The following is a 16,871-nucleotide window of genomic DNA, read 5'->3' on the forward strand; positions in this document are numbered from 1 at the left end:
CTTACGATTGTCAAACGAAACGTGAGGTCAAAGCTGTGAGGTGATAGCGTGGATTGAATTCCTATGGCTGAACTCGTAAACGTCAGGCGAAGACAAAGCTGAAACGTGTTCGTGTTTCAGTTTCAGCCATTATGATCCCGGTTTTAAAATGTTTGTATTAAAGGTATTGCAAAATAATTTCTACTAGGTCAATACTTGCTTTTTTAAGTTTGCCGGACTCATGGAAATTTTTATCAAGAACAAAAAATAATCTAAAACACTTTTTTTCGATTCCAAGATCTTGAGTATGAATGATGGAATACAGTATTAAAGAATTAAATATCGAACTGAAAGTGGAAACCCAACCTTAGCTCTAGGTACTTAAATATTTGGTTAAAAGGTAGTAGTAGTTTTTTTTAGTACATTTTTAATTTTTCTTCTACACAACCACCAAAGTAACCACTTTAAGTGTCAAAAATTTGGAACACGTTTGGATTATTTTCCAAAAAAATGCAATTTCAATAAAAATAAAAATTAATAATGGTGACATAACTTTTAGTCTAATTAAATAAAACTGAAGTTTACAAGTAAATATTTCAATAATAATTTTAATATATGTAATTTTTAGCACACGAACAGTATGAATCAAATTTTTCATAGAAAACGTAAATTGCTATTTTTAAACATCTCACTATAATATTTGTACTAGATCCAAAAAGCAATTTTTTATTAATATATTATTTAAGAATTTGTATGTTTTGTTGTTTTTTTTTAACTGCGAAAAATTCCTTACAGTACAAAAATTGAGTACTACAACAAATTTGTAGATACAAAATGATTTTTTTTTTATTAATATAGATATTGTACTCGTATTTCAAAGTTTTTGAGAATTTCTATTTTTTAACAACGCACGTTAAAAATTCCTCATAATCAAAAAATTGAGTGCTACAACAAATTTGATGCTGCCAAGAACAGAATCAATGCATATTTTCTGAGAAATTGAAACTCTTTTCAAACATTTTTAGTTTACGAAAATGTAGTTTAAAACTATTTGCACGTTATTTTTCATAAAATTTTAAAATCAGTATCGTCGCGTCGATACAACAGAAGTACATATGTGTATATCATTTTTTGTATAAATGCTTCTACCCCTATAATTTGGTTGATTGAAGGTTGGTACCGTTTTGAAAGTTTTCTTGCGACTAGTAGATTTTAGTATTATTTTTATCTCGAATAAATAAATAAATTAGGTGGCGCAACAGTCCATGAAGAACCAGGGCCTAGTGACTTACAACTCTCAACCATTCATGTGTGCGAGTAATGTTGTCAGAGATAAGAGGGACCTACAGTTTATATGCCGAATCGAAACGGCTAATTTGAGAAAGCACTTTTTCATGACGAGAATCACTCTTGGAAGATTAGTCAATTCCTCACAAGAGGCAGTACCCGTGAATGAAGTTAGATGGCACAGGCAGGGATTGAACCCAAGACCCCTTGCATTACAGTCCATCACGCTAAGGGTATTACATTTTTATTTTTATCTCGAAACGGCTTCAAAAATAGTTTATTTTAATTGTATATGTTCTCTAAATGTTTCAATTGCTTCCTCTATATTTTTAAGTGTCACTTCTACTCAATAAGTTTTGCTTTTTCATAGTACACACGAAATAAAAAATGAAGGGGTTTTTGGTACCCATTTTAAGTAAAAATCTTTGTGCCAAGAATTGCTAAGCTTGAGAGGGTTTGGGTTGGATCTCTTGTCATGAAAAGTGCTTTTTAAATTAGCCGTTCGGATTCGGCTTTAAAACTGTAGGTCCCCTCCATACCTGACAGCAGTACTCGCACACAGGAATGGTTGAGAGCTGTAAGGCCCTAGTTCTGAATGGACTGTTGTTCCACCCAAAAAAAAGTATTGCATATACGGAGAAAAAACAATCCACATTCGGTTAGTACGGTTAAAGAACAAATCTCTTACTCAAGGGAACGATCGAATTAAGGCTGATTAGTTGAATTGCATTGTATAACGATTGAGTTGCTTAAAGCTCTACGTGTTTTTTGTTCTTACCACAATAATTCTAAAATTGTGTTAAACATTCTTATTTATCCTTTTTTTAATAAACATTTATTTATTTTTGTTTTAAACAAATTTCTTTGATTTATTTCAGAAAAAATAGCCGATAGATTCCTGCTACACGCCTTAGACCGATATTGGCACAATTCGTGTTTAAAATGTCATTGTTGTGGTGAGAATTTAGCGGATATGGGTTCAAGTTGTTACACACGAGGGGGTCTGATATTATGCAAAAAGGATTACACAAGGTAAGTTTAACTCTATGACTTTTATATTACCTAATAAACACATAACTATAATAGAAAAACTAACAATTTATTGGCACTGGAATAATATATTTCCATCAATCAGTTTGTCAATCTGTCTCATCAAATCCCCCCCCATCATCTCCTATTCTATAGCACTCCCTTAAATGATTGTATATTTGTGTTCAGTCAATTGCGGATCTCTTCTTAGTACAAATATATCTACATTATATTAGAGTATGTGTACGTCTGAGAAAACACATTAAATTAGCTCCTTGTATAGGATTTTATACATATGTTTGTATGTGTGTATAGTGTGGTGTTTGGTATGTGCCTTTTTCGTCTTTTGATTTGTATGATGTTGTGTCTTGAGGTGTGAAAATGTCACGGCTCAATGATGATTCAGAGTTTTGACGATTGAAGTAAGGTGTTATTGGTTTTTATCAAACACATACCGCCGTATACGGTACGACTGTGTGTGTGTGTGCATAGGTTAGTAATGAAATTACTTTATACGTACATAAGCAATCATCTTCTTCCTTTTTTTCTTACCAGCAACACAAGACAGAGTATGATTGAATGTAATTTTTGTAAGTCAACAGCCGCCAAAATTGACATCACTGATTCGATTAATCTATCAAACAATTTCACACGTGTCTTAGTTGAAGGTATGTCATTTGAAATTAGTTCTTTATCTAATCTTTTACATCAAACTAAGTGTGATATACGTATACATACTTATGTACTATATCCCTTATCTCTTGATTCTATAAAGTCACTGATTAAAAGCCAAATGAAGAATTAAATGATCAAATGAAAACAGAAAGAAATTAAAAGTAAATGGATGTGTAGCTGAATAAATTCACTACACTACACGACACATCAAACCCATACAAACTACCACGAAAACCTTTAGCAATCAACTTTCATCCTTAATTAATTTTTCATGCAATCAACCAACAAACAGCTGCACCCTTAAAAACAAAATTTCATACCAAAAAATGAAGACAAATATACATACACATAAAACACAGTGTACGAGTATGTTTTCATTATCATCAAAAAGAAAAGTTTTTGATACTTGTATACAATGTAGGTAGGTGTTGTGAATGTATGTGAATGTAATTCCTTGAATTTTGTTTAAGGTTTGGCTGCGAATTTTTAAATAGGATACCAAGAATGAGTGCATCATCAAGAAGGGAAGAACTAATTTCCGCAATACATTTATGTATGTAGGTACCTTCTTTATATAACGTATTCTCTTGGCTTTTATAGAAGCCAATTAAGTTAACACAATATACCGCCCATTTATTAGTAATATGTATCGCCTTACATGATTTTTAAGTTTTTACTTTTCAATTAAACTGAAGACAGTATTGCCAGCGTCTAAAAACTTAAAGATATAATTTTTTATGAACTAAAGAAAATCTACACAAATAAAGGGTGATTTTTTTGAGGTTAGGATTTTCATGCATTAGTATTTGACAGATCACGCGGGATTTCAGACATGGTGTCAAAGAGAAAGATGCTCAGTATGCTTTGACTTTTCATCATTAATAGACTTACTAACGAGCAACGCTTGCAAATCATTGAATTTTATTACCAAAATCAGTGTTCGGTTCGAAATGTGTTTCGCGCTTTACGTCCGATTTATGGTCTACATAATCGACCAAGTGAGCAAACAATTAATGCGATTGTGACCAAGTTTCGCACTCAGTTTACTTTATTGGACATTAAACCAACCACACGAATGCGTACAGTGCGTACAGAAGAGAATATTGCGTCTGTTTCTGAGAGTGTTGCTGAAGACCGTGAAATGTCGATTCGTCGCCGTTCGCAGCAATTGGGTTTGTGTTATTCGACCACATGGAAGATTTTACGCAAAGATCTTGGTGTAAAACCGTATAAAATACAGCTCGTGCAAGAACTGAAGCCGAACGATCTGCCACAACGTCGAATTTTCAGTGAATGGGCCCTAGAAAAGTTGGCAGAAAATCCGCTTTTTTATCGACAAATTTTGTTCAGCGGTGAGGCTCATTTCTGGTTGAATGGCTACGTAAATAAGCAAAATTGCCGCATTTGGAGTGAAAAGCAACCAGAAGCCGTTCAAGAACTGCCCATGCATCCCGAAAAATGCACTGTTTGGTGTGGTTTGTAGGCTGGTGGAATCATTGGAATGTATTTTTTCAAAGATGCTGTTGGACGCAACGTTACGGTGAATGGCGATCGCTATCGTTCAATGCTAACAAACTTTTTGTTGCCAAAAATGGAAGAACTGAACTTGGTTGATATGTGGTTTCAACAAGATGGCGCTACATGCCACACAGCTCGCGATTCTATGGCCATTTTGAGGGAAAACTTCGGAGAACAATTCATCTCAAGGAATGGACCGGTAAGTTGGCCACCAAGATCATGCGATTTGACGCCTTTAGACTATTTTTTGTGGGGCTACGTCAAGTCTAAAGTCTACACAAATAAGCCAGCAACTATTCCAGCTTTGGAAGACAACATTTCCGAAGAAATTCGGGCTATTCCGGCTGAAATGCTCGAAAAAGTTACCCAAAATTGGACTTTCCGAATGGACCACCTAAGACGCAGCCGCGGTCAACATTTAAATGAAATTATCTTCTAAAAGTAAATGTCATGGACCAATCTAACGTTTCAAATAAAGAATCGATGAGATCTTGCAAATTTTTTGCGTTTTTTTTAAAAAAAGTTCTCAAGCTCTTAAAAAATCACCGTTTATAACTAAATTTTCTATATTTAAAATCACAAGGGTGATTAAAAGAGCTTTATCTGTCTGATTGATCAATTAAAACTACGACTTCCCCGTTGTGGCCATACAATTACTAATTAAACTGCACAAATTAAAGTTGGTCCCTATGGCGTATACTTGTTTTTTTTTTTTTTTAATGCAGAATTCTGAAGCAGATTTTATTTCAAACATTGATTATGTTATGATATAAGGTTAGAAGTAGTTTGATTCCAAAAAATCACAGATTTGTTGTTTGAGCTTGTAACGGGTGACCACACAAAGATGCCCATATTTCTTTTTTTGTCTCGCTCCGGTGGTAACACTGCTATGGTGTCTTATGCGCGATCCAGTTGAAGTACAGATCAGTTCAAAGTTCCTAGTCATAAACGCGTGCCTTCATGACAAACTGTCAACAGATGGGTTCAAAATTTTCGTGAATCCAGATGGTGAGATGATTTTGGGTAATCTTTTAATGAGCGATGAAGCTCATTTCGGGCTCTCCGGCGCCGTAAACAAGTAAAACTTCAGGTATCGGGCCGAATATTACCCAGTCTGGATACACGAAAAGCCATTACACAGCCAGCGTTTAACGGTTTGATGCGCGGTACCGGAGGGGGGCATTGTCGGTCCCTACTTCTTTGATGGAACGGTAAACGGAGAGGTACAGAAACCTGTTAAGCAATTCCTCCTCCCCGAACTTCGCCGTAGACGTCGTTAGAGTTGAACAATATTCCAACAAGATGGTGCGACGTGCCATACTGCCTGCGAAACGCTCGCTCTGTTGAAAAAAGCGTCCGGTACTCGTTTACTCTCTCGATCGACAGATTTCGCTTGGCCGCCTCGTTCTCCCGATATGACGGTTCCGGATTCGACGAAAAATTTCTGAGATTTTGTCAAAAGATTAAACGATTGTGTAAGCCAAAACGGGCACCATTTAATGGATGTAAAATTTCATAAAAATTTGTCTAATCTGTATTTTCGAATAAAATTTGTATCGTTGTTGTACGTGGTTTGGGTTTGGAGTTATTTCAAAAAGAAATATGGTTATCTTTGTGTGGTCACCCTGTATTTATATTCAAACATTTAAGTCCAGTAAAATGACACTAATTGTATTGGGACTTTTTGGTATTACAATCAATTTTTTTATATTGGCATTGTATTCACGCATTTTGCAACTCCTATTTTCCATCAAGTCCTTTCAGGGCTTAGATCACGGAATACTTGTATGATATTAAACATAAGTGCTTGAATATTTTCTGAATTGCAGGGATGATATCGGTCTTTAATGTTATCCCACTCACAAACTTTTGAAAGAGGTCGAATCGTAGTTTCAAGACGGCTCAAAACACGATTTGGTAATTTGTTGCTCATAAGATCGACTGAGGCATTGTAGGCTGTGTTAATCTGCATGAACCGAACGTCGTCTATATGGTCGATAGCTTAATGCAAAGTCTTAGGTCGAATAAAACGTTATCGTGCTTATTACCTTCCAATATCCATACAAAAAGACGTTTACTAATAATGATCAAAACAACACTAAGTTAGACATCCATGGCGTATACGTACTATTTTCTAGTATTGAATTCATTTTCAAAAAATCGTGTTAATAGTTTAATTTTTAGCATTATATTGGTTAAAATATTTAATAAGTATTGTTTGTCATATAATTCAAGTAACAACACTTTGAATTGCGGCCACGTCAAGTAAAGTCTCAAAATTCGGACTTAAAGCCAATCTTTCCCTGTAAATAATATATAGATGCTGAAATTAAAAATTTCAGTGAGAACTGACTTAATGTGAAAACATCAACTTTTTATTTTTTTTTTGATAGTTCAACCTTCTTTTTTAAATCGTAAATTAATGTTTCACCTTAGAATTTGAATACATACAGTGTTGGAAAAATTAATAGAAACAAGCTTCGTCTTCATTCTTTTAAACACATAAAAAGGCATTTGTGGGGTGTAGGAAAATAAAAACAACACAGATGGATTAATAATAATTTATTGCTCAAATACAACAATTTTTTTTAAATATAATAATGGGAAATAAAGATAAAAAGTAGTAGTAGTATTTTGTTTCGAGTAGTTTCATCATGGAAAAACTAATCGAAACAAAATAAAAATGGTACTCTTTGTGTAGCGAGAAAGTAACTTAACGGTAGGTATTTCAAATTCCTTGAATATTTTGTAGTGGCACTTTTATTATAATAACTGCCTCCTCTGTTCGCCCCATCAAATTCGCCAATTCGGGTCGTGTCTCTACAGGTATTCCCTTAGAATTTTCGAACATAACTCGTCTTTCGTTTTGGTTTTTCAATCTCCGATCCTTCGATTTTAAGATGCCCCATAAGTTTTAAATTTGGGTTAAAGTCGGGGGATTGTGATGGCCATTCCATAACATTGATTTTGTTTTGTTGTAAGTATTTGATAGCCAATTTTAAGGGGTCGTTACCCTGTATGAACTCCCATTTAATTGGCACCTTCTCTTCAGTTAATATTAGAATAACTGAATTTGAAATGTTAACATAATCCACCCCGCACATCTCATCTGTTCCAAAATATTGGTCCTAAACCAGATGCTAAAAAATTTCCTCAAATTCCCACCACGCACCTTGCTGAACTGTCTTCGTTGTGTATTTTGAGTTAAACTTATGGTCTTTTGGCCTTCTCTCATACATTTTTCCATCTGAAGTATTCAAATTGATCTTCGTGTTATTCAACTACAAAACGTGTTTTCCAATAAAAAAGGTGTAAGTGTTTTTTTGCTAAGGGAAGTCTTTGTATAATGTTTTGCTTTGTTAAAAAATGACACTTTTTGTTGACTTCTACCAGGAAGACTTGCTTTTATTGGTTGGTTTCTTATTGTTCTAGCTATTACTGATCCGTTTAATTAATTTTTGAGTTCTCTTAAAGGAATAAATGGTTTCTTCTCACATACGAGGTGTGTTCAAAAAGTTCGTTTACATCATTTGTCCCCTTTAAAGTAGTCCCTCCAGATATAATGCACTTATGCCAGCGCAGCGTTTTTTCCAATCTTCGAAGCACTCTTGATATTCACTTTTTGATTATGTCCTTTGGCATTCCCAGCGATTGGACCTTTATTTCTTCAATCGAGAAAAAACGCCGTTCTTTCACGGATCTCGCAACTTTGGAAAAAGTAAAAACTCACACGGAGCCATATCTGCTGAATATGGAGTTCGGGGCATGACTACGGTATTGTTTTTGGCCCAAAAATTACGAGCAAGCAACGACGAGTGAGTAGGTCCATTATTGTAGTGCAAAAGCCATGAATTGTTTCTCCATAAATCTGAGCTTTTTTTCGGATTGCTTCAGGCAAACGACGCATAACTTTAAGGTAATAATCCTTATTAACCGTACGACCTTGTGGTAAGAACTCTTGATGCACTATGCCATTATAACTTGGATCGTCGTTGAAGTCATTTAACAGCTCCTGGGCGATGTTCAGATTGTGATTGTTTTTTTTGGTCAAAATTCAGCAGTTTCAGCAAGAATCTTCGAGCTCTTAAAAACCTTAGCAACTCCATAGACAAAGTAAATAGCGAATATGGCTGAATATTGCATCATATTTTAGGGGCATGTATACCAACACAATACAAAAAATGTTGACTTTCGGACTCTTCAGACCCGCGAAATTTAAAAATTCCGGATACTTTTTGAATACACCTCGTATTCTTACTAACAGCGTATCAAAACGCAAAAAAATTTATCTTTTTCTTAATCTTGTTCCGTCGTTAGGGATGAATGTAAAGTTTTAAATACTTTTTTCTTGGCACAGCTTAAGGTTTTTGCAATTTCAACCAACGTTTTTTTTTAGTTTGTCTTAGTTTTTTCATTACTTCACGTTAAAAGGGAGTATAATGTAATTCACGACTCATATTTATTAAAATTACACATAGATGACTTTTAAAATATTTGTTTAGTACCGAATATAAAACATCTAAAGAACTTATAAAAAAATGGATCCTTACGATAAAATAACACTTAAAGCAGGTTGCTTCTATTATTTTTTCCAGACGAAATCATCATTGGCCTAGAACTTTTTACCATCAAGTAAAAACAAAAAGTTGTGTCCAAAAAACAATTTTGCCATTTAAGAACACTTTTAGGTACGAATAAAATATAGAAAGACTAACGACAAAAGACTTATGATGAAGAAACTTGTTAACTTCCCATAGGAAGTTATTGTAATGGGTCCGATTTGTCAAATTGAAAATTTTGACATTTCTCGACGTTTCAAGGTCCCTAGAGTCGAAATAAAAGATTTTTAGAAAGATGTCTGTGCGTGCGTGTGTACGTACGTTCGTACGTCCGTACGTCCGTACGTTCGCGACGTTTTTTTCGTCGTCCATAGCTCAAGAACCAGAAGAGATATCGACTTCAAATAAATTTTGTTATACAGATAATAAGGGCTCTCAAGAAAATTGCGTGGGTGGTTTTTTTACCATAGCAGTTTAAAAAAAAAGGTGAAAATTTTGGTTAACCCTAAATATCTTACGAACCAAAAACTCAAGAGACTTGAATTTAATTTTATATAATAAACTGCAACGTGATCTCAAAGAAATATATTTTTTGAAAAAAATCTATCCAACGGTTTTTTTCCAAATCAAAAAAACTGAAAAAAAAAATTTGTCACCTCCTAAATTTAACGACTAACATATGATTTCATCTCCAAAACAATTTTGAGCAACGGAGAATAATGTTTTTGAAATCTGATAAAATTTTGAGAAAAATCGAATTTACAGTTTTTTTATAAAAAATAAAAATCTAAAAAAAACATTACTCAAAGTTCGTAAAAATTAAATATCAATTCAAATATCTTTTCAAAAACTTAAAATTTAGGCTTCAAACTTATTTTATCTTATAAGAAATATTGTTTTCAAAATTCAGTACAATTTTGAAGAAAATCGAATTGACAGTTTTTTTTACAAAAAATTAAAACCTAAAAAAAAATTAATAAAAGTTGGTAAAAATTGATTTTCAACTCAAATATCTTTTCAAAACTTTGAGATTTTGGCTTTAATTTACTTTTATCTTTCAAAAAATATTGTTGTCAACATTCAGTCGAATTTTGAACAAAATCGAATTGACAGTTTTTTTCAAAAAAAATTAAAAACCGAACAAAAATTAACAAAAGTTGGTAAAAATTGAATATGGATTCAAATATCTTTTCAAAAACTTGAAAGTTAGACTTCAAACTTATTTTATCTTATAAGAAATATTGTTTTAAGCATTCTGAAAGATGTTGAGAAAAATCGAATTGACAGTTTTTTTACAAAAAATAAAAACCTTAAAAAAAAATTTATCAAAGTTCGTAAAAATTGATTTTCGACTCAAATATCTTTTCAAAAATTGTAGATATTGGCTTTTAACTACTTTTATCTTTCAAAAAATATTGTTGTTAACAGTTAGTAAAATTTTGAAAAAAATCGAATTGATAGTTTTTGTACAAAAAATTAAATACCTGAAAAAAATTTAACAAACGTTGGTAAAAATTGATTTTCGACTCAAATATCTTTTCAAAACTATAAAATATTGGCTTCAAACTAATTTTATCTTATAGGAAATATTGTTTTCAACATTGGATAGAATTTTGAAGAAAATCGAATTGACGGTTTTTTTACAAAAAATAAAACTCTAAAAAAAAACAAAACAAAAACTTGGTAAAAATTTACTTTCGACTCAAATAGCTTTTCAAAAATTAAAAATATTGGCTTCAAACTTATTTTATTTCACAGAAAATATTGTTTTCGATATTCAGTGATTTTTATATAAAAATCCAACGGTCCGTTTTTCATAAAAAATAAAATCTATAAAAAATAGTACGCAAATTTGGTAAAATTGATACTAGTACATAGAGACAAACTTTTAAGCAAGACAAATCGACAGACGGGATGGGAAGTTATCAGTGTGGGTCGCATCCCAGCCTCTTTTTTCTATTATTTTTTCCAACACTGTATATATTTTTTCAATTAGTGTTCTCTTTTGTAATTATCCACATCTGGCAACATTTTCATTATACCTTCATTTTAAAGTACCACCAACAAAAACTTAATAATTCGTAACATACCGTCAATCCTCTATATATGTACATATACATATGTATACACACCTTTCGAAATTATATGTACCTTGACTTTTATATAGGTACATTATGAAGGGATATTTTAGCTGAATTTTAATATTTCAAAACTCATCAAGAATCGATATTAATTACCTGACTTCATCATATATTCCATCTTTGATCTTAAGGACGTGAGTATAGTTTGTATAAAAAGAAAGAACAGACAAGGCAGGTTTTTGCGGAATATACCTATACATGTGTATATTTACTTTATGTATATAGATATGATGAGAACTAGAGTGCTTTATCATCGCCATCATTATTATCGTGATCATCAAAAACATACACACATACCCTCGCAGAAAAAAAAAACACTCATGTTCATCATCATAATACCATGCTATTGCAATATTATCCTTCTTAAGTTAAGTGAAGAAGATATATGTAGGTACGTACCTATAGAATATACACAGGTGTATGATGGCAACTCAAACTGATGGTGTCAGGTGTATAATGCACACCAGGTAGTTATATCAAGGGTATTTTCTCAAACCAAACCAAACCGAAACTGAACCTAACCGAACCACCATATCACCCCGGATGACTCTCAACTTATATTACACTATATTCGTGTAGTTCTAGGTTCATAGGTTCCTATAGTATATCCCCGCATGTAAACCTTGTTTTCCTTTATAATGGATTTAGTTTCTCAACCCTCATCGTTGTCGTCGCTCGTGCTCCATACACATTCCTCTGTGCCCTCATCTCATTCATCTGGATATAAAGAGAAATTTGACTACTCTCTTGAACAACAACAACAAAAAAAAAACAACAACAACAACGATATGAGTATATTACTATTATTTTATTACAAAAAAGAAAAAGACGGAAACAAAAAAAATAATATAGCAGCCCCTCTGACACTTCTTTCAGTGCTCCATATAAAAACCTACCCTACCTATAGTTGTATAGGTAGAAGAAGAAAAAAAGAGAAGAAGGGAGTGTATTTCACCCGAAAACTAATTTCCAGATTGAAAACTTCCTCATTGAACTGATTTCGTGAAGCTTTTAAAATTTATAACTTCTTTCCCATATTTTTGCATTTTAAGGGATGAAAAATGAAGAATGTGTGTGGTTTGAAATGGATGGTGTGGGTGGTTGGGTGCTGAGGGTGGATTGAAGTATGAGAAGAAAATGAATGAGTTCCTTTAAGGATATATTGCACATTCACTACAATTGAGAGACTGTGTGAAAATTTGTGCCGGGTATGGGGGTGGTTGGGCCGATATATAGTGGGATTCAGTTTGGTTCAATTGGGTTCTGTGTGTCAGGTGGAACGAAGAAGATTGCTTTCGTCGTTTTAGTCGTCATCGTTGTAGTCCACATCGTCCTCGTCCTATTCCTAAACTTAGTCAGTTGATGTTGTCCTCCTCGTCGTCATCGTCTTCGGGAAATGCCGCCTTATACGATACCTCACTACTCGCCTGCTGCCATTTAGAAATTGCATGTCTGTCGATTGGTCGTCTATGTATGTATGTATGTATAAGAGAAGAGGTAGAATGGTGTGTGTATAATTTCATGAATGTGATTATTTGGCACACACAGAAATGCTTTGTAACAAGTCAAGCTTTTTTTTCCTGTTTTTACTTTTTCTCTTTGGCATGACGGCTGGCACATCCATAAGAGAAAATATGGAGTGGGTAATTTGATCAGTTTGAAGAACAACAAGGTAAAGATGGGAGAAAGGGACTGTTTTTTTTTGTTTTTGTTTTATTATTTTGATGGCTGATGATGATGATGACGATATGAAGGAGGTAGGGATGTAGGGGGGAGGTTTGAGGGTGAGATAAAATTGAGGAATGTCTATACGATGTCTGAAAGATTGTTTGCTTTCTCGTTTAGGGTATACTCGGATAATCATATTCTTGGTTCTCTCTATAGTCATATTCTTAAGTTCTTAAGTAATTTAATGTACTATATTTTTTTTGAAGGTTGCACTTTCCCCATACCACTTTTTGAAAGTAATTTTCGTTCCTTTCAAAGCTCTGAACAACTGCTCTTTTTTTTTTTTGTTTTAGTTTTTACATTTTAAGTTATCAACATTGATGAATTATGATGGAATATTGTTTATTTTATTTGGTGTATCATTTTATTAAAATAAGCTCAATTGTATAACAAAACAAGAAAGTCCTTAAATCTGCATTTGCAATTCTTGACATTAGGCAAAAAGGACTTAAGTCAAAAACTGCTCGCACAGACTCAATAAACTTAAGACGTTAATATCAAAAGAAATACAAATTTGTCTGTCCTATTTATTGCCTTAAGACTAAATTAATATGATATTTCGTAGTTCTTGTAGGCTCAAGGTCTAAGCATCAATACAAAAAAAAGAGTCCGATAACCAAATCAAAAACCTAAAATGCAATTTTTTGACTGAAGACCTTTCAAAGAATTATCAAAAGAAAGAAATTAAACACCGTAAACAGGTCTTTCTGAGAATTCTAAAGAAAGTCGCACTTACCGTATATGAGTGGCTCTTCAAAACTTTGTAGTACTTTATTATTCGTTATGATTAAAGTTACATACAAATAATCCAATAGAATTTTATAGAATGTTCTTTTTCTAGAACTTTTCAATTTTCGAGATATTTATTTGGAAAACTTATAAAGGGTGATTTTTGTAGCTATTATCTTTTTGGCAACACTTTTTTGAACAGCTGACACACGTTTCGTGTTTTGTTTCACTGTCCAACATCTTCAACTTGGTCTATAATTTAACCATTATCTTAAAAACGAACAACGCTTGCAAATTATTGAATTTTATTATCAAAATGCGTGCTCTGGTGAGAAAGTTCATCGCGCGCTTCTTCCATTTTTTGGTAAGTTTAATTTACCCACTGAAGCGGCTATTCGGGCTATTGTGACCTAATTTCACACCAAATGTACCACCAACTCGCTTACGAAGAGTGCGAACTGAAGAAAATATCGCAGCTGTATCGGCCAGTGTTAATGATGACCATCAATAATCGATTCGACACCGTTCAGCAATTGGTCGTCTGTTACTCAACAAAGTGGACAATTTTGCGGAAGGATTTAGGTGTGATGCCTTTACCTACTGCGAAGTAAAATGTTTGGTGAATGGGCTCTTGGAAAGTTGACCGAAGATCCACATTTTTACCGAAGAATTGTGTTTAGCAACTAAGCTCATTTTTGGCTCAATGGGTACGTAATGTACATAAGCAGAATTGTCGATTTTGGAGTGAATATGAGCCAGGAGCATTGCTAGAGCTATCAATGCATCCAGAAAAAGTTTGGTGTGGTTGATGGCCTGGTGGCATCATTGGACGGTAGTTCTTCAAAGATGATGCAAATTCTAACGTAATTGTGAATGGTGAGCGTTACCTTGAGATGATATTCAATTTGTTTTGCTCAAAAAGCAAGAGCTTGACTTGCATGACATATTATTGGTTTCAACAAGACGGAGACCACATTCCACACAGCACGCTCAACAATAGACTTATTGAGAGGCGAGTTCGTATTTTATTTCACGTTCGGGACCGGTCAATTGGCCGCCTAGATCGTACGATTTAAGGCCTTTAGACTATGTAAAAGCTTATGCCTGTACAGAGAAGCCCGCTTCAAAAGACAAACATCATTGAATCATTTATTCATGAGATATTGGCCGAAATGTTGGAAAGAGTATGTCAAAATTGGAGTAAGCGGATGGAACATTTGAAGCGCAGTCAAAGTCAATATTTGCATGAAGTAATCTTCAAACATTAAATTGTATCGACCGTACTATCGTTATAAATAAAGATTTCATGCATTTTTTTGAATTGTAGGTGTTTTTTCTTGAAAAACTTTCCTATGACTTTTAAAAAATCACCCTTTATAACAGGTCAAGTGGTCATTGGACGGTTAATGTCTATTTCCAAATTGAAAGAACCGCCAACTGCGGATACTTCCAATTCAGTTTCTTTTACTTTAACAAAAAAAAAATGTTGGTTACCGTGGCGTATACTTACTTTTTTAAAAGTTTCTTTAAAAAATGCTTAAATATCTACCCATTTATCATGAAATAGCTATTTTAAGACATCTATCAGAGCAAAAACATTCGAAAGCATGACTTAAAAAATAAATATCTATCAAGGAGTAATCCTTTCACCTTATTTATAGGTACAAACGCTGTCTGTTGTTGTTGCAATAAGAAAGTTACCATGTGTTTTATATTGTACATTTCTTCGTATTTATTTCTCACGTCAATTTCACGGAAAAATTCCAAGAGTAGCATCTTGATTGCATTCTATCGATCGTGTATAAAATATACACAGACAAACCTACTTATAGAATACATCTTGTACTTCTATTCTAATTGCATCATTCCATCACTTAAAGTTCAGAACATTCATCACTTTCAACTCTATAAACAAATTCAATGTCCAAAACATGAAGAAAACTCTTAAAAATTTACATAACTACACATTTATGTATATACATAGAACATACTTATATATAGAAAGTTGCAATTTCACGCCTTTGCTTTTCATCTCAACTTTGTATATATATTTTCTTACATGAATATTTCTACTCTTTCGATAAAATACTTTATATTGAAACAAAAATGAAAATAAAAAAAAATAAGAAGAATAAGAAGAAATATGCAAAATAAACACTCACACAATTTTATTCCTTTTTGGTGTTTTTGATCACAAAGACAGCTCAACAGAAGTAAGTTAAATTGCTCAATTAATTAAATAAATGTGTGAACTATATCGTAGACGATTGAGGACGAAGACTACAAAAAAAAGAATCGAGACTTTCTACTGAAATGTTTACTTTATGTGTGAATATGGGAATCCTTAGGAGTAGTTGTTGGTTTCTTATCTATCGGTACCAAAAAGTCTCTTTCTCAGTAAATATAGATATTTGTCATTTGTCAGTTTATTTTCGACCTCACTTATTTCGATTCCACCAAAGGAATAAGAAGTGTCATGATGGAATATGTTGATGTATGTGTATTTGTGTGTTAAGTTGTTTTACAAAGAATTACACTCTTTGTTTACTGGGTGTTTTTTTTTTTTTAGAATATTCACTTTTAAAAAATGTCTAATGGAATGAAGTCATCATAAACAGAGTGGCCCTATTTTAGTTTTCAATTTGTAGGCGAGTTTGGAAATATATAAACTCAATGCTTTGAATCCAATCCGCCGTAATATTTTTCAGGAAAAAACTTTACAATAGAGGTTGACATTTTAAAATTTTGCTTAATCAGTGTTTGGTCTAGGAAGTGCCCTTTGAACATTTTGATAACACTTACATTTTTGTTTGGCATGGTTTTTCGTTTTTCATTATTCACAATCTTTTTGAGTAGTTGGCATCCGAATCGTCAAATTTCATGACTGCTGCAAGAATCAGGATCAATTTATCATTGTTATTTGTGGCATATTGTCATAGAACTTTGTCTTCAAAAAAGCACAACTTTAGCATGACTAATTCCCACCACTTGAAGTAGCTATGCTCCCGAATTGCTTGTACAAAATTTCCAATGCAGAGTGAATTGTACGGAACGGGGTACAGGTATTATGTCGTTGGTGCCAAAATTATCGAATTCTCTCCAAATGAAGTTGGAAATCATCGACCAATAGTTTACTTACTTACTTACTTACTTACTTACTTACTTACTTAAGGTGGCGCTACAGTCCGGGGCGGACCTGGGCCTCAACCAACAAGCGTCTCCAGCC

At 33.3% G+C, this 16,871-nt stretch overlaps 1 protein-coding gene across 2 annotated transcripts in view; it reads left to right on the top strand.

Annotated features, from left to right (window-relative positions):
* Positions 1-16,871, top strand: part of LOC129949388 (actin-binding LIM protein 1-like) — a 302,819-nt gene that overhangs the window by 261,688 nt on the left and 24,260 nt on the right. For both annotated transcript variants that reach the window (XM_056060819.1, XM_056060818.1), the window contains one exon: positions 2,145-2,298. In XM_056060819.1, coding sequence (XP_055916794.1) covers positions 2,145-2,298 — 154 coding nt within the window. The remainder of the gene's footprint in view (positions 1-2,144; positions 2,299-16,871) is intronic.

This window comes from Eupeodes corollae, chromosome 3 (genome assembly GCF_945859685.1).
Source record: "Eupeodes corollae chromosome 3, idEupCoro1.1, whole genome shotgun sequence".
In the NCBI taxonomy this organism is placed as follows: domain Eukaryota; kingdom Metazoa; phylum Arthropoda; class Insecta; order Diptera; family Syrphidae; genus Eupeodes; species Eupeodes corollae.